This window comes from Lithobates pipiens, unplaced genomic scaffold (genome assembly GCF_037356315.1).
Source record: "Lithobates pipiens isolate NorthernLeopardFrog02 unplaced genomic scaffold, aLitPip1_a1.2 Scaffold_19, whole genome shotgun sequence".
Taxonomy (NCBI): Eukaryota; Metazoa; Chordata; class Amphibia; order Anura; family Ranidae; genus Lithobates; species Lithobates pipiens.
Genome location: NW_027507764.1, coordinates 420330234 through 420349889, shown reverse-complemented (window position 1 = coordinate 420349889; position 19656 = coordinate 420330234). Strand labels below are relative to the sequence as shown.

At 40.9% G+C, this 19656-nt stretch overlaps 1 protein-coding gene across 2 annotated transcripts in view; it reads right to left on the bottom strand.

Moving 5' to 3' along the window:
* Positions 1 to 19656, bottom strand: part of MIB1 (MIB E3 ubiquitin protein ligase 1) — a 131790-nt gene that overhangs the window by 28237 nt on the left and 83897 nt on the right. For both annotated transcript variants that reach the window (XM_077492557.1, XM_077492556.1), the window contains exons 13-14: positions 4410 to 4542; positions 3790 to 3876 (exon numbers count right to left, since the gene is read on the bottom strand). In XM_077492557.1, coding sequence (XP_077348683.1) covers positions 3790 to 3876; positions 4410 to 4542 — 220 coding nt within the window. The remainder of the gene's footprint in view (positions 1 to 3789; positions 3877 to 4409; positions 4543 to 19656) is intronic.

Genomic DNA, 19656 nt, shown 5'->3' with positions numbered 1-19656 from the left:
GGGGAAAGCCTGTTGCTTCTCCAATTCACAGTGCAACAATTTAGCCCATTCCATCAGCGTCTGCGATACCAGGGCCGCATCTAACACTGGCTGCAATGCTGACCCCACCACGGTAAACATGGACCGGGCAAACGTCTCGGCCCTTCTGTCGGCAGGGTCCTTTAAAACAGGAGTCCCTTCCACCGGAATCGAGGTTACCTTATTTAACCTGGATACTGGGAGGGTCAACAATTGGCGGAGATGTCAATTTCTTCAGGAAACTCTCCTCAAAGGGGTAATGCACCACCATGCGTTTTCGGGACTGAAAAGGCCCGCTGCGGGTTTCCCTATTCCTTGTAAATAAACGTATCAAAATAAGTCAGGTAAAGAAACACCTTAGGCGTGCGGGCCGGCTTGTGGGACCCAAAAGACACATCTGTAGACGCCCCTGCTGTATCCTCCATTTTTAGGGTATCCCGCAGTGCTGTAATAAGTGCTCCTACAAGTACCTTTTTCTGCGCTGACCCGGACACGGAGTCATCCTCACTGTCCGAACGGTCCTGGTCCGCATCCTCCGATACATCAGAATGGGGGACAGCAGTCACAACGAGGCCCGAGTCTGAATCAGAGCTTTCCCCAGAAGACAGTAGGAGGAGGGGGCGTTTTTAACCCTTTGCACCCGCACGCCATATCCACCTTGGTAACAAAGGCCTCTAGGACCGCCGACAGAGCGACCATAGACACTGCAGGTGCAGGGGAACCAATTGCAAGGGATGTCTGGGGGAGAAGCGCCAGCTTCTGACACCATGCTGACCCACACTCGCCTGTCACCACTTAGGGACCTAAGGCAAGCAACACAAAAGTCCACTTTCCTAGCTGCACAGACTGAGGGGCAGGACTCACCACCCTGACCCAGGTACCGCACCATGCTGCTGCCTGCTCTCCCCTGTGCCATCCATGAGGCGTCTGTGTGGAAGCGCGCTGTTCTAGAAGGAAACAAGCGCCCAGTGCTAGAGGCAAAACCACCTGAGGCTACTAGAAAATGGGCGCCTCAGTAACAAAAATCTAAGAACACCAAGAAAATGGCTGCCGAACTACTAGAAGATGGCTGAAAGGCAAAAAACCACCACGGCCCCAGGATAATGGCCATGGAGCGCGCGGCGGCCTCCCCACATGGCTCACACAGAACAGACACCCACCGTGGCCAAGAAAAAGGGGAAGAGGATGAGCGGACCCCCAACACCCAGCGCAGGCCCCTGCCAGGACCCAGAGACCTTTCTGTGCTGTTGCAATTTGCGCGGTCATGCTACATTGTACCCAAACAATTTTTTTTGCATTTACTTCCCACAAATAGAGCTTTCTTTTGGTGGTATTTGATCACCTCTGAGATTTTTACTTTTTGCGCAACAAATAAAAAAAGGTTTTGTTTCTGTTAAATTTTTTTGTAAATAAGTAAGCTTTCTTCAATGACTGGCACGGATATGGCTGCACTGATGGGAAATTATGGGTGACACAGATGGGCGGGATTGCTGGGCATCACTTGTTTGATCTGGACCATAATGTTGCCAGTCAGTTCCCATTTGTGGGCACTGATTGGCATCTATTGTGCATATTTTTTCATATGTGGATGGCCATGTGGTATATACCTGGCCATCCGCATGTTGCCCCCCATGATTGAACATGGCTGATCACGTGGTAAAGAGCCTCTGACGGACACACCTCACCACCGATCACCGCAATACACGTCCCCTTGTGTGTGCAGTGGCTATCATCATGCTGGACATCATATGACGCCCAGTCAGGATAACTGAACCATCATTCTGTAGGCCAGGCGGGAAGTGGTTAAAGACAGCCTATATACTGTGGCAGGGTGGTTTTATTGCGCAAAATCACGTACATGTACATAATTTCATGCAATACATACTGTGGGAGCACACATGTGCCCATTGGACAGAGGGGGAGCCAATCAGCAGAACCTGCAATCGTTTCCCAGAGAGGCAGAATAGTAATCTGCCTAGGTAAACAAGGCAGCACCTTCTGATAGGGGTGGACACAGATCTTCTGTTCCTGCTAAGCAGGAACACAGATCTCTGTGTTCACCCAGTCAGCCCAATCTCTCACACAGTAAGCAAACACCTCCTAGGGATAAACTTAACACTTTGACCACCCCTTGGTGTTAACCCCCGTCCCTGCCAGTGTCAAAAGTAACATAATAGTGCATTATTTTTAGCACTAACTAATAATGTCACTGGTTCGCAGTCCCACTAAAAATCACTGATCGCCGCCATTACTAGTAAAAAATAAATTAAGTAAATGCAAATGCCATAAAAATATCCCATATTTTGTAGACGCTATAACTTTCGCATAAACCAATCAATATATGCTAATTGCCATTTTTTTTTTTTACCAAAAAATGTAGCAGAATACATATTGGCCTAAATTGATGATGACATTTTTAGATTTTTTATTGGGTGTTTTATAGCAGAATTGTCAAAATTTTCATTTTTTGTTTTTGAGGGGAAAAAAGGAAATACATTTTATTTGGGTACAGTGTCGCACAACCGTCCAATTGTCAGTTAAAATAACGCAGTACCATATTGCAAAAATTGGCCTGGTCATTAAGGGGGTAAAACCTTCCGGGAGGCTGAAGTGGTTAAAGCATGTTATACAGCACAGTGTTTGTGCTGTGTAATTTTGCCCCTTGTATCACCTGAAATACCTGGCTGATCCTGCCCTCCCCCTGTAAACTGACCACGGTTTAGCATGGCTGCTGAGCCCTGACACTGTGGCCAGTTTACGTGCCACAGTCATCCCCTGTCTCTCCTCTGCCCTCCTCACACCTCCATCTCTGCCTGTCAGCTAGTGACAGTGCCCACCTCACCCCTCCCGCTACTAAAATAGCATGTCTTCTTGCTATAATCTCGCCTGTAATATTAAATGATATACCCCAGTGTATGTGTTTTGCAAAAAATAAGTCACTCAAACTTATTTTGTAGCAGCGCTTATGTGACCGGTCGCCTCTATATTTAGCAGCTTATTTTTGTTACAAAATATACACTGGGGCACATCACTTGAGAATACAGACAATATTGTACCAAGACGATACTGTGGCTTACCACAACTTTAATCAAATAGCATTGAAGAAAAAAGTGCAAAAAAATAAATAAAAAAAAGTAAAAAAAACGGCATGAAAGAATTCTAAGAACTGGCAGGGTAAGGGGATGTGCTAAAATTAAAAAAAATAAATAAAAAAAGGTGTTTATTTTTTTAATTATATCTATCTATACACAAATGTTTTAACACTTTGGGTAAGCAGTGATAGAAGAGGGGAGCAGGGGGGTGTAGTGATAGAAAAGAGGTGAACGTTTTTTGGGTTTCAATAAAATAATCATTTTGTATTTGTGTCCTCAGCAAAAAAAAAAACATTTCGAAAACATCTATGGATATTGTGGCATAAAATGGCTGCTTGCAAGGTAAATTACAAGCTGTTTTTATATTCTAATGACTCTGACAAAGCAAAATCTTCAAAAGAACTACAAGCTCCGGGTCTCTCCCACAGCCAAAACAAAATCAAATGATAGTATTGTATACCTAATGGATACTCTAATGTAGTATATGTTATATGGGAGTTCAACTGCAATTATGGTTTTGTGGGCAGAGATGAGAGAGAGTCCTCAATAGTTAATTGAAATGTTAAATTATTTAAACATTCAGCACCCACCAAAATCTGAGGTACCCATTTTGGATTGATTCGGTCTTTACTCAAACTATTTACACTAAAAGCCAGATCGACTGAAATATGCAACTTACCCTGACGATTTGTGTATGTTGACGTTCAACAGCTAAATGAAGAGCTGTCTGTTGATTTACATTTTGAATGTCCAAGTTTGCACTGCCCTGAAAGGCAAAGCAAGATAAGCTGGTAAAGAACAGATCAAGCTCAACTCAACACTAGATTTCCGTCCTGACAATAAATATAAAACAAATATATTAATCCAGTAAAGACAGTATATGTTGTTTTAGAAAAAATGATGCCACTTAACACGTCACCAAAAAACACATTTTTCGATAGTAGGGTTTTGCTAATGGTTTTAGTCACATATACTGTATTCCTATTTCTTGCAATTTACATCTGAGATCTTGCCACCAGAGTTCCTAAGCTCTACATCCCATAGTTTGGTAGGCTCATATTTATGGCCTGTTCCATAATCCCAAAAAGACAGAATAGTAGTAATGACCTAGTGTGCTGGGTGGACCTGGAAACTCAGGTTCAAAGATCTCAAGCCCAACAGATGTAAGAACCAAGTGAGTATTGAGTAAACTGACCCTTAGGAAAAAAAATAAAAAATTACAAACAAGTTACAAAGCAAGGGCCCTTAAAGGACAGTACATTATAAAAGGCAAAGTGTCAGGTGAATCATACAACATACCTGATGAACTAGCAATTCAGCAACTTCAACATGATTATTGAGTGCTGCCAAGTGCAATGCAGTGTATCCATCATCCTTCTTCTCATCAACGATCCATGGACGAGGCAATTTAGAAAGTAGGACACGCATAGCGCTGTTGGAAAAAAATAAAATAAAGACTGTAAACACAATGAAATCTTCAGACCCATAAAACATTTAAAGAGATTACACTAACTTTCAAAACTTAAAACTTTTCAGCACATGTATAAATGGTTATGCTATCCTTCAGTGGGCAGGAACAACTTCCTAAATGCTTTCTGCCATCTAAAGCAGTGCCACAGCTTTAAAATCAGCCACAAGATAGCAGAAAGCAGGCATGGAAGGCTTAGGGGCAAGGATTATAGCTTAATATCTACACTACCCAGGCACAAATAATGAAATGCCACCTGACATCATTTGTGCTGAGAATTTTAACACCACTAGGACAGCAATGGGCTGTACAGATGCCATACAGTGGTGATGACTGTACTGAAAACCCTGTACAGGAAGACACAGCATGTTCATACATGTCACTGTTTATTATTTTTGTAGATTGTACAATATGCAGGTAGAGGAAAAAACGATTTTATAGTCTAAAAAAACAAAAAAAATAAAAACATGCCAGACTAATACTGCTGGACTCAGCAGCAGATTTAGGACATATCTGAGAGTGGAATTGTAGTCCTTTTATTGACCTATACATTGCTTGATTATTGCAAAATGTTTGTAGTACATGACTCAGTAACTCCCAGGAGCCAGTAGAACACCACGCAAAAAAACAAAACAAAACACAATAGACATCTATACTGAGAAGCCTGGATACAGATTACAGACTAGGACAATAGTTCTGGTGACAATCAGGGATTCCCTCACTCTGATTTAGCTAGACAAGAAGTGAAGAAAAAGCCAATGGGACAAAGATGGCAAAAAATAAATAAAATATATATATAACCCTCCCTTACTCTCTCCAAAAATGGGGAAAAAAAAGTTTTGCCTATAGTTCTACTTTAATTTCATACTTCTGGGGGATTTCAATGTCTTGTAAACAGCCCCCTAATTTGCAAGACATGACCTAGAGTAGCCAAACATATCTAATCAGTAGGACCAGGTATTTATTTTTATTATATTTGGCAAAAAAAAAAAAAAAACTGTTGTTTCCCATATTTGTATAATTGTCTGTGGCTGGAGGTCCACTTTAAGCCCAGCAAAATATAACATTTTCCAAAATGAAGCCCTAGCTGGTGAAATAAGTAAACATCATCTCATTCTTAGGTTTCTAGGTTTTAAATGGTGTTAGCAAGTGGAAAGGGCAGTCTGCAACCTGTGACTACACATAGCATTGTATGACACATGCCTCCTGTAGATAGTAATTTATTCTGCGAGTATGCACTTATAGAAAACGACAGATGTTCAGAGTGGCACTGGGAACCAGCAACCAAGCCATGCACGTTTTGTGTAATGAAAAAAAAAAAAAGCAATGCTTGAAACTTCTAATTATAGACTTTCGTTAGCTCACCCACAACAGACTAATGAGACAGTGACAAATATACACAAGATGACCCACCCACAGGTATGTTAACCTCTTCCTTACTAGGATGTTGCATATTCCTTTTTCAGCCTACTTTTATTTAGGGAGAGTAGACTAAAACATCTATTAGGCTATTATACATTTTTCCTTGCTTGCTGTGAAAAATTAACTTAAAACAAGGAAACAGGAGTTAAAAAGTATCCAAAGTAAACCGATATTGGCTTATTTTCCTAATTGCATGAAACAAATTGACTGGATGCAATGAGCAACACCCCAATGTATATTTAATGAATTATACATGAAACTAAACCTTTTCTCATTTAGTAAAAACAAAGGTGATTAAAAGTTTTTTTTTTGTCAAGGACATTTTATTCAAGGGCTATTACTCCATAAGAGGAGCATATGTTTACTCATGAATGCATGGAGACACATTAATATGGTAGTTGGAGAATTGTACAGCCAGCTTGCCAAAGTCAAATATGTTTGAAAGAAAGCTGGCTCATTCACTAAGGTAAAGAGACATGAGCAAAGAGCCAGAGCCAAAAACCACCAGAGATCACTTTTACTGGTGTGACTACATGGTTCAATTACTAAGATATTACATTATGACTGTTATTTTGATCTTTTGCTCTCACTTCTGAAAAGTACGATTGGGAAGACAATCGTCATTCTTTGGAAAACTGAGCTAACTGAAATCTGATTGGCTGTGGTGGACTGCAGCTCTTTGTTAACTTTGCAGGGCAAAAACCCTGCATGTTTACAATTATACAATAAAGAATTAATAACATTAAAATTAACATAAAAAATAAAATAAAAGTAGTATTTGCAAAACAAATGTGTTTTGTAAAAAGTGCTGGTGCTTATTTTTCAATTTCTTGATATATTTTTAAAACAAGCTTACAACTATGAAGAATACAGAAGCCTTAACCACTTCCCGACCAGCGCACGACGATGTACGTCGACAGAATGGCACGGGCAGGCATATTGGCGTACATGTACGTCCAATATTCGATGCCGCCCTGCCATCGGGAGCGCGCCGCCACCCGCGGACTCGATCGCCGCGGGCATCCCCGCGATCGTCTCACGGAGCGGCCGAATGGAGGAAATGCTGTATAAACAAAATTTTTCGATTCTGCCTAGCAACTAGTGACGCTGATCTCTGCTCCATGTGATTGGAGCAGAGATCAGTGTACACTAAATGAAAGCCCAACCCCCCCACAGTTAGTAACACACCCCTAGGAACACTTAACCCCTACACTGCCACCCACTGGTTAACCCTTTCACTGCCAGTGTCATTTACACAGGAATCACTGCATTTATATAGCAGTGATTACTGTATAAATGACAATGGTCCCAAAAATGTGTCAAAAATGTCCGATGGGTCCCCGACAATGTCGCAGTCACAATAAAAATCGCAGATCGCCGCCATTACTAGTAAAAAAAAAATAATAAAAAATTATTAATAAAAATGCTATAAAACTATCCCTATTTTGTAAACGCTATAACTTTTGCGCAAACCAATCAATAATCGCTTATTGCGATTTTTTTTACCAAAAATATGTAGAAGAATACGTATCGGCCTAAATTGAGGGAAAAAATGTTTTTTTATATATTTTTGGGGGATTTTTATTATAACAAAAAGTAAAAAATAATGCGTTTTTTTCAAAATTGTCGCTCTATTTTTGTTTATAGCGCAAAAAATAAAAACCGCAGGGGTGATCAAATACCACCAAAAGAAAGCTCTATTTGTGGGAAAAAAAGGATGTCAATTTTGTTTGGGAGCCACGTCGCACGACCGCGCAATTGTCAGTTAAAGCGACGCAGTGCCGAATCGCAAAAAGTGGTCTGGTCTTTGACCAGCAAATTGGTCCGGTCTGAAAGTGGTTAAAGAAAATCATGAACGGATTACAATTTAGCCCTGCAGTACACACTTTTCCATTTGACATTTGCAGAGTGCTTGGCAGGGGTTAAAAGACTACAATGTAAATAATCCCTAAGGTTTGACACATGGATGGGTACAATCTCTTTACTATCTTCTTTACATGTACCAAGAACTATGCAGTGCAACAGCCTACATTTCAATTCATTCCATCAGATTGGTCCCCACACTACAAAGGTATTGATACAGGCAATTTTACAATCAGACTGTATAGAGTATGACAGGTCACGTTTAAGCATTTTAAGCCCCCTTAAAACCCACGTAATGCAGTAATGTACTGAAGAATGCAAGTTTTACCAAAATGTATGGTGAGGTGTGCACTGTGTAGCGGTTCTATTCACTTATACCAGAAACATCGCATCCCACTGTGACCTCAATGACTGCTAGAACAGACACCAGCCTGCATGTTAAGGCCTCATTTGTATCGGCGTAAGCAAGTGCATACCCGTTTCAAAGGATATACTGGTGTTCAGTTCATTTGCATGCAAGCAGTCCCATTCATGTCAACTGGGATGCAGCGGCTGTACAGACACAGCCATTGCATCGTAACTGACATGAATTTAAAGTGGTAATAAACTTTCTTCTGTAAAAACCAACTGACAGGCAAGGGTTTTTATAACAGAAGAGACCATAGAGCAGGGGTTCTCAAACTTTTAAAACAAGGGGCCAGTTCACTGTGCACTAGGGCTCAGAGCGCAGGGATCCGGAGTGCGCCAGGGCTCAGGGATCCGGAGTGCGCCAGGGCTCAGGGATCCGGAGTGCGCCAGGGCTCAGGGATCCGGAGTGCGCCAGGGCTCAGGGATCCGGAGTGCGCCAGGGCTCAGGAGTGCGCTAGGGCGCAGGGATCAGGAGCGCGCTAGGGCTCAGGGCGCGGGGATCAGGAGCGCGCTAGGGCTCAGGGCGCGGGGATCAGGAGCGCGCTAGGGCTCAGGGCGCGGGGATCAGGAGCGCGCTAGGGCTCAGGGCGCGGGGATCAGGAGCGCGCTAGGGCTCAGGGCGCGGGGATCAGGAGCGCGCTAGGGCTCAGGGCGCGGGGATCAGGAGCGCGCTAGGGCTCAGGGCGCGGGGATCAGGAGCGCGCTAGGGCTCAGGGCGCGGGGATCAGGAGCGTGCTAGGGCTCAGGGCGCGGGGATCAGGAGCGCGCTAAGGCTCAGGGCGCGGGGATCAGGAGCGCGCTAGGGCTCAGGGATCAGGAGCGCGCTAGGGCTCAGAGCGCGGGGATCAGGAGCGCGCTAGGGCTCAGAGCGCGGGGATCAGGAGCACGCTAGGGCTCAGAGCGCAGGGATCAGGAGCGCGCTAGGGCTCAGAGCGCAGGGATCAGGAGCGCGCTAGGGCTCAGAGCGCAGGGATCAGGAGCGCGCTAGGGCTCAGAGCGCAGGGATCAGGAGCGCGCTAGGGCTCAGAGCGCAGGGATCAGGAGCGCGCTAGGGCTCAGAGCGCAGGGATCAGGAGCGCGCTAGGGCTCAGAGCGCAGGGATCAGGAGCGCGCTAGGGCTCAGAGCGCAGGGATCAGGAGCGCGCTAGGGTTTAGAGCGCAGGGATCAGGAGCGCGCTAGGGCTCAGAGCGCAGGGATCAGGAGCGTGCTAGGGCTCAGAGCGCAGGGATCAGGAGCGCGCTAGGGCTCAGAGCGCAGGGATCAGGAGCGCGCTAGGGCTCAGAGCGCAAGGATCAGGAGCGCGCTAGGGCTCAGAACGCAGGGATCAAGAGAGCAGAAAGCAGCACAGTTTTGTACAGAGGCCGGGAGTGGGAGCTTACAGTGTAACTTTCCATATTAGCTCGCTGGTGATTGGTTGTTTAGGACCAACCTGTGTCCTAGCAACCAATCACCTGTGGTTTAACTTCAAAAGTTAATTTGGGCTCCTCCTGCCCTCCATCTGAGCTAAGCTGCCTTCTGCTCGCCGCTGTTTACCGATTACAGAGGCGGAGAAGGCTTGCGACAGCACGACCCAGGGAAGGGAAGGCCCCAACGGGCGAGCTGTCGGGCTTTTGTTTGAGGACCCCTGCCCTAGAAATATATTACGTCCCGCATGGCTCAGACCACATATATGGCCCGCTCTGGGTGTCATGGGAAAAGTGACTTGTGTGTGCTTGTGCAGGAGAGACGTCACTGCAGCCCAGCTATTCAAGCGGCTGAAGACTGGGAACCCGGAAAAAAGAATGGATTTACACGGTAGCTCTGGGGACCAGAGGGAATTGTTATAGCCCAGTGCTGGAGGCCTCCATTTGTAGAGAAGTCAAAGTACTAGTATGCGGTGCATACTAGTACATTATGGATTAAACCTACAGGGGGCAAATTCTTTTAATTTAAGGAGACTTTACTACTTTAACTGCCTACACGCGGACACACGGAACACCTGTGCATCCCATGTGGAAAAAACATGTCCTTTCACACAGGTGCACAAAGTATGTCTGTTTGACCAAGGCCTACAATGAATATGAAACTAGTAGAAATGGGCCCTCATGGTTTGTTTCATGCTAAATATTGACTTTCCAGCATACACAGGTATTTATACAGCACTGACAATTTATGCAGCCCTGTAACTAAATGCAAAAAATCGGGTCCACTACCCCCACCTATGACTGGCCATTGCAGCAAGTAGCATTGGAGGGCAAATAGATATAAACAAGGCCAAGGATAAATCCAAGGAAAAGGTCCAAGCTTATTTACCGACCAGCCCATGGACAACCGAAACAACCTGTAACAGTATGCGTTAAAAACAGACTAATCTAAGATGCCTATCTTAAAGTGATATTAAAACAAACATGTCATACTTGCCTGCTCTGTGCAATAGCTTTGCACAGAGCACCCCCCAATCCTCCTCTTCACACACACAGTAAGCAACCCCTTGGGACACACTTAACCCTTTCATCGCCCCCTTCCCTGCCAGTGTCATTAGTACAATAACAGTGCATATTTTTTAGCACTGATTACTGTATTTGTGTCACTGTGTCAAAAGTGTCAGCTCTCCGATTTGTCCGGCGCAATGTTGCAGTCCCGCTAAAAAATGCTGAATATTACTAGTTTAAAAAAAAAAAAAAAAAAATCCATAAAAAGGTTGCTTCATTTGTAGAACACTATAACTTTTGTGTAAACCAATATATGCTTATTGAGATTTTTATTTTGGCAAAAAAAAATAAAAAATAGAATACATATTGGCCTAAATTGATGAAGCAATTTCATTTTTTTTTTTCTGTGATATGCATTATAGCAGAAAGTTACAAAATTGTGTTTTTTTTTTTTCAAAATTGTCTTTATTTTTGTTTAAAGCATAAAAAATAAAAAGCGCAGAGATGATCAAATACCACCAAAAGAAAGCTCTGTGTGTGTGTGTGTGTGTGTGTGTGTGTGTGTGTGTGTGTGTGTGTGTGTGTGTGTGTGTGTGTGTGTGTGTGTGGGGGGGGGGGAGCAGCATTGCACAACCACGCAATTGTCAGTTAAAGTAACGCAGTGCTGCATCGCAAAAAATGGCCTGGTCATGAAGGGGGTAAAACCTTCCAGGGCTGAAGTGGTTAGTCAGTGTGTGCAGCCAATGGCTGCAGCGCTGATCAGTGTATTCTTACAGGGGGAGTCCCCGCTGTCAAAATACAAAGATTCAGCGGGAGAGATCCCTATATTCAACATCGCTTGCGTCAATGCTGGGATGCAAGTTTTTTTTTTTTTTTTTTGCTCAACCTGCTGGTTGGGGGAGAAAAAAAAAAAACTGTTTGTACACCCTGCTTTGCGGGCAATATATATATATATATATATATATATATATATATATATATATATATATATATATATATATATATATATATATATATATATATATATATACACATATATACATACATATATATACTAGGGCCAATTTAGACAGGAGCCAATAAATTTACCAGCATGTGTTTGGATTGTGGGAGGAGGAAACACATGCAGGTACAGGAAGAACATGCACACTCCATGCAGGCAATGTCCTGCTCAGAATTTAAACAGAGGACCCCAGAAAGTCACACGTTCCAGTCAATCAGCTACTGTAAACAGTAACAAGCCAATCCCTTGTACATTACACGATTATCATATTTTTCACTAAAATTATTAAAAGGCCAAACTACGCACAAAAATGAGAAATGTATTTAGAACTCGGGGGGGGGGGGGGGGGGACTGACCGCAGGATCAGTACGTCCTTGCAAGTTAGAAAACAGAGATGAGAACACTAAACTGCTTTAATACAATTTACCCCTCGTGCCCAGTAACCAGGGTGCATACTTAGTATTGATTAATCATTAAACAACAAATGAAAAGTCATTGTGAAAATAGAGCACCCAGCGCTGGCTTACTACATAACACAATTCTTTATCTGAATGAACAGAATACAAAGTGTGACATGTATGCACAGTAGATTTCCGACTGGCTGAATAGCAATGCAGCTGAAAAGCATTCTTATTCAGCTCACACTCCACTTCTAACATCCAGAAATCTTGTTGCCCTATTTGTTGTGGTGACGTAGGGTTATTAATTTCATATTTGTAAAGACTTGAGTCTCTCTCTGCAACATTCTAGTGGCAGACACAACAGGCTGTAGGAGCAACGGTACGCATTCAGTGAAAATATGAGTAATATAGGTGGAAACATGAGAGACCGCTTTATTTGGCAGGGCTAAAAATAGCTGAACAAATGGCAAAGCAGTGTTGGGGCTCGGCAGGATGAACAATCAATAAGCAGAAAGCATGATAGGAGCTCCCAGAGCTCTTGGATCGACAATCGACAGCTGAGAGACTATTTTTTGCTATGGTTGACTAAATATGGTCAGGGAAGAGAGAGGCACTAGAGGGAACGTTTGCCTGGGATTGCATGTTTCAAATGCTTAGCTGCCTATAAAGCTCTAACAGTTTAGCTTGTGCCCTTTGAGTGGGGGGATATGGCTCATCTCTATAGTTGCAAGTGGGAGTCCTGACCTCGCTAACTGGCTTCACTGACCCCAAGGAGAAGTCGCTTGCAACTGATTTGTTTGCAGTTCAATCCGGGGACTTCAACAAAAGAAATCAACTAAGATGCACTGTTAAACGAAGGGAAGACATAAAACTAACTTTTTTTTTCTTTTTTGCAAAGGAAGTTTTACACTTCAATGAATTTTTTTCTTCAAGCATGGGAAAACCATACTAACCCCTTGATGCTTTTATGTTTGGTGTCTTGGCAAACCACTTGTGGCATAAACCGTTCTGCATTAATCAGGTGCACTGCTTCAATGAGTTTTCCAACTTATACATGCTCTTGAGTTTAAAGTGCCAGTGGAAGGTGAGTTACTGTGTGCTTCCCCTCCTTTGGTTAATGGGTTACTAAAACAGTAGGTGAACATTTAAGACTTGACCTTGCCAATGCTTCGTTTATTATAATATGTACTTATTTGACAATATCCACATAGGTCCAAAAGCCCTGCCTATGCTTTCTATTGTCCTAATCTGTATTATAGTGACCAGGATAGCAAAGGGTTACTAACATTCTGTTGCATGCATGACTGCTAAAAATCTAAATGACACTTATAACTTCCAGTTCAGCTACTACGTTATTGTAAATCAGAATATTCTGCACCACGCTCAATAGAAATCTGTCCCTTTTAGTAATAATTAAAAAAAAATAAAAAATCTACACACAGATACATTCACTGCTGTAATATAGCTGCAGCAAATGAAAACCCATGCAAAAAGTTCATGTAAATAGAAACGCAAGGTGGGTGCTGTGTCTGTGGAGAAGGCAGTCTGAATAGTTTGCTAACTATTTAAATCCTGACTGTGTATGCTGTAATAGTAATGCTGCAATGCTGTTTTTCCTTGTATTACTGTGCTATATCACCAGCTACTCTCTGATTTGCTCTCTATCAGCTGCATGCACTAGCTTTGTCAGGCTCTGCAGGAATTTTACTTTGGCTCATCTTTCCTTTTCTCGGGACACCTAACCCATAGCGCTGCTAATTTCAAGAGCCTTCTGGAAATAGGAGCCTGCTGTCTGCATTTCAAAAACACTAATTCTACGAAACACAAATGAAGTGACAGCTCACCAGCAGTGTGACATCATTCCGGTCATTTCAGTGCTTCTGAGATTACAGAATGCAAGTCAGTGTCTAGGGGAGCATGGCAAGATACAATATACAATATGCAGTCTTCAGTACGAGGAAAAGATTGCTGACTAGCAAGAGGCAGAGGCAGGTGCAGGTGAGTCACACGGCTAATTAATAAATATGCCACAAAAGTCTAGTCTTGCATTTGCTGCTGCATGTGACGTTCTGGCCTGACATTCACAATACACAGCGTTTTCTACTGTGGTCGAGCAAGGTAGTGTGTTGTACTTGTTAATATATTTAACATAACTTTAAGTAACTGGGAGAGCTAAATCTTGTAAAGTACTTTTTATAATTCTTATCTCTTAAAGTACTTGTACTTCTGCATGTTCTTGTTTTCAAGTTCCAAGTGATGGATTTTATAATGTGATGAGATTGTGTCTTATAAGTAAATTATATAGAAGTAACAAAGCTAATCAAATTGACACATTTTCTTACAGGCCTTTTTTTTTACAACAGCATTTACACAGCAATGCAGTACTATTAGGCCATGTAGCCGTTTGTGTTTCAGATTTAATGTCTGTCAAAAAAAAAAAAAAAAAAAAAAGTTTCCTTTCCTTTGCAGCTTCTTCTGATTATCTGCCTGTGTAGAGTACATACTTCTTTATGTACCCATATGAACATATAAACGCTATGGAATGTAAAGAAGTATGTATTTTCTCCAGGTGCAAACAGCCCTGGGATCTAATGGGCCTCCTTACACTGCAACATTGTGCTTAGAGAAACAGCAAGGTAATTACAATTAGGGGGGCTTTACCATGCATTTATCAAGTTGATCTGTATCCTTTGAACTGTTTTATTAGTTGCTGACCTTTGAGTTGCTTTTACATTTTTTTTCTTCTATGAAAATCAGTCTTTGTTGTGCAGTCATATTTACTTTTCTACACTAAGACGAAAGTTGCATGTGTCTGCATTTCTGTGTGCATGTGTCTACAGATTATATACTGCAGAGAAACATGGCCACACAGGATGAAGTCCCCCAAGGCTTCTTTTCATTTTATTTCGATCACCTACTAAATTGTTACACGTTCTGTATTTTATTAACCAGTTTCGGCCTAGAAAAGGCCAGTAATGATAAAAAAAGGATACATTCACAACAGCCTAATTTGGTGCACATATGCTGACATATTCATTATATGCATAGTGTAGGTGCCAAAGTATGCTTGTTAATCGTTTACATAAAACACTCTGAGCTGAATAGCTAACAGTCCACATTTGTATATCTGGGGGGAAGATACACGATTGTAGGTTTAATTCACTCTACCAAAGGCCTCAGTCTGCAATCAGAGAGTTAAACTCAACAAAACAATAGGATTCAGACAACCAAAGCTATAAATGGGCATTATGTACCTTTGATGAGACACAGATGGGCACATCTGACAAAGAATTATTTTGTTAAGCTCAGTGTAAAACAAATTAAACTCCAAGTTTCCCTTAAAAGGTATATAAAGCATTTTCCCTTGCAGGAAAGTGTGCACTTAGAATACAGCTGCTGATATTCCAACTGAAAATAGAATATCACCTTATACTATACTAAAACTCTTACCATTGATTTATTTCTAGAGCATACAATAATTCAATGGTAAAGTTCCAAGAATGACAATGTAATACATTGCTAGACTCTGCATTAAAGCATAGCTGGGCTCATTTCAGTAAGCCAGTGCAGACGAGCAAAGTGCAGTAACGAACCAGAAATCCTCCCAAGTCACCTTCCCACTGAAAAATTGAAAGCTGGTTCCTATGAGTTACTGCAATCCGGGCATGATCAAATTTCTAAACACTGCCACATTGAATAAACCTAATATTACAGTTAATGATGGCTTAAACACTGAGATACAAACCGCCATTCAACGTAAAAAAAGATAATGCATAATGTATAAAAATACAGCTAAAGTTTTCTTTTTTAATCCATGAACATGCAATACTAATACATTTAAGTATGCCACCTTGAGATTCCGCTCAGTCAACCAACAGAACCTCTAGCTGAAAGAATATTAAGTCACTCTAGAATGTCAAATCCATCACTTAGATCAGCTGTTCCCTTTTAAACCAAGTACAGTCTGAACTCTGAGCATGTGCTGACACGGTCGTAACTCAAACATTTCAAACGCCTGACTGACATGGGGAACAGATGCTGACATTATCAAATGCTGCAGTGCTTTTTTTCCATGGCCTTTTCTTGCCCTGATATGGCAAATGCATGAAAGTGGATTGCCATCCAAGAGCACACTTGAGCAGCTGGATCTGTAGAGCAGTTCACATGTAACGGGTATAAATAGCTTCCCATTTTAGTGCTGACTTTATTGCTCAGTTCAGGGAGACACAACACCTGCTACGTTCCTATTAGGCCATGAATGACGAAAGGAGCAGATTTACATTAACACGCATTGCATAGAAATGTGGTATAATAGCAATGTAAGCTAGGAAGTAGAAGCAGTATTGTGAGAATTTCAGATTGCTATCCAGTGAAAAAAAAAAAATGAAAGTGTGAGATGATGCTGTCCGATGACATAATAATCAATACTATGAGAATAACCTCTTACAATGCTGCATACAACAATCCCTCGTGTGCTTCTGAATACCAAACAAATCCCTGCAGTAAAAGATGCAGCACATTACCAGTTTCTGTATAAGATTCTAATCCTACAAACATCAGTTAAAAGCTCTACATTTACTTTACTGTAATGTTTTCATGCCTGGCTACACAAGAATCCCTTTACACATGAAACACATAAGACACACAATACAACAAGAGCAAAGAACTCATTATTCAAATGTTTAATATATTTCTAAAGCTGCATGGCATTGTTAGACTGCCAGGTATTAAAATATAGAAATTGTTTAATACTGCTAAAAAGGTTCAGGTGTAGTTATTCTCATTAATTCCTTTACAATATTTTGCATATCAATGCAATTACCATGTGGTGCGAGGGATGCCGGAGCGAGTTAGCAGTGTCTGTCTGGCAGCGGAATACAAATTCATGCCTAGATACTGCAGTATGTATACTTGCAGCAAATTGTCTAGTATAGAGCACGGAAAATGCTGTAACTGTCAAACACAAGCTGCTGCCATGTATATATATATATATATATATTATTTTTTTCTTATGCACCCTATGTCAATGCTTTTTCTGGTTATGTCTTATTTCCAACTGCCACTTCACTGCAATGCTTTGCTAAAGCTGGTAAAATGGAACCAAATCACCTCTTCAATGGATTTGGTCCCCTTCAACCAGCTGTAGGATTGCATTGAGGACTACACCATCCAGGAGACGCAGGCAATCCAGCAAAATGCTGCAGTGGAATGCTTCTTTAGATGTTAATATTAGCCAATGACAATGTGGCCTCTGTCTTACTGTAAGTGGAATATTCAATAAAATTTTACTTGTTTGGATCAAAGTCATCAAATGGTCACATTTCTTTGCATGCAAGTTCCAATACAGAATTTTCCCCTCAACAAGGGGACATTTTTAAGGTTTTTGGTACTAAATCAAGATGTTATTTTTCATTCACCCTAAACAAGTGTTAACATTAGCACGGGCTGAAAACTGGGCCATTTCAAAACTGTAATAATATGCAACATTAATAATTATTATTTCACAAAGCAGAAAAAAAAAAAACTTTGCAAATATCCAATAAAAAGAAAATACGTACTACAAATAAAAAAAAAAACCAAACACCTCAAAAATAAAACTATAAATCTCTGGCTTTACTCTGTACGCCTGTTTTCAAAATTATAAACTTACCACAGGAGGAAGTTTATAAAATTTGGTACATTTAGACAACAGTACAATTTCTGCACAAAATATTTGAAAAACGTTGCAATTATTCGCTTTGAAACACCGTTACATACCAGTAAGAAAGAACCCTTTGGGTGAACAAAAAAAAGCAAGGTAATCTGTTTTCAGCCTGTGTTAATTAACCTGCGTGTGTGTATTAAACACTATCTGACACATCAGGGTTTGCTTACCAGGTGGTAGAAGGGCCCAATTTTGAAGTGCATGGTACCTTATGCCTTTGTGCACAATATACACATGAAATATTATAAGCACTTAAATATCTACAACTAAAACAATGCTGGATATATGAAAGGCACTACCATATTTAATTCTACATTTGTACAATAACAAAAGTATTTCACAAGGACAAAAGCAAAAAACTTTAATTCCATGTAAACACAAACAACTGCATAGTTCAACAAGAACAAATCAAAAAATATTATTAAATTTCACAATTCTGTTAATCTTGTGGTAGCATCTTTGCTTCAACTCTTATTGAAAAACAAGCAGCTAATGAGCACAATGAAAGGTGGGCTGCATCCCACGGAAACATCAGACCACTAATAATTCCATGGATCACTAATTATTCCACACATTTGCACGATTGCTCACTTCAGGTACTAGATTTTGTCTGGAGATTATATTATATATATATATATATATATATATATATATATATATATATATATATATATATATACACATATACACACACACACACACATATATATACATACACACACACACACGCATATACAAGAAATGCTGCAACACAGACTAGGACTCTGAGTTGGGGTATATATTTAACTTGTCTTTTGAATGCAAATATAATGTTTGGTTTTTACACATACTGTTTTGTGTATTCTGGACTGTGCAGAAATGTTGTACAGTCCAGAATCCGCAAAAAGTCCTTTAGTAGTGATAACAAAAAAAATTCCATGTTTGGTGTGTTTACCACACTGTAAATGTATACACAAATGATGTAAAAAAATAAACAGATTTAAAGTGGCATAAACTGTACCAGGATTCCAGCCGTGGGTCACACCAATAAATACATAACACCTCATCAAACAGACAAAGCCAGGATAACCAAACCAGCAGAGGTCAGTTACCTTCGACAGTAGCTGAGGGTGTAAAGACATTTCCAACAAAGCAGAGAATGACCAAGTATAAAGATCCATGCACACTGGCTTAAAAACACTGCTTCTACAAGAGTTTTGTGTTTAGCCTGTAGAAGCACTTCCATGTTATCCTGTATATCCATGCACATTATGTTTAGAGGCATATTTTAAGTTCAGCGTTTAGAGGCAGAAAAAATAAATAAAACTCTTCTCGTTTGCGTTTGAGGAGTTTTCTGGCAAAAAAAAGAAAAAGAAAACCCCTAAATGCTCTGAAACACCTGTACAAAAACAATCCATATTAAAAAAAAAAAAAAAAAAATCTGGCAAAAGAACTGGCATTAAGTGGCAAGTTATCACTTCTTAATCCTTGTGCATGGACACCCATAAAGTGCTCTATGAAAACATCAAGATAGCCTACTAAATCAATCAAATCATTGATAAGAATACAGCCGATAACATCCAAAGAAAGGAAACCAAACATCCAGCACATAAAAAGATTACAATTTAGCCTTTTTTTTCTTCGGAGTGTTTGCCAGTCATTTACAAATTCCCAATGAACCAAAATATTTCCCCTATAATGCTGCCTACTATAAAAACATTATACAGTATGTCACTCTAAAGCCAGATCTGTATTTAATGCAGGCAGTCTTCTCTGATAAAACTGGCCATACACCGGTGGAATTTTATTTAGAAAAATTACACTTCTCAACATTTATTCAATTTTCTAATAGTTAATGGGGTCAAATTGACAATTGTTTTTGATCA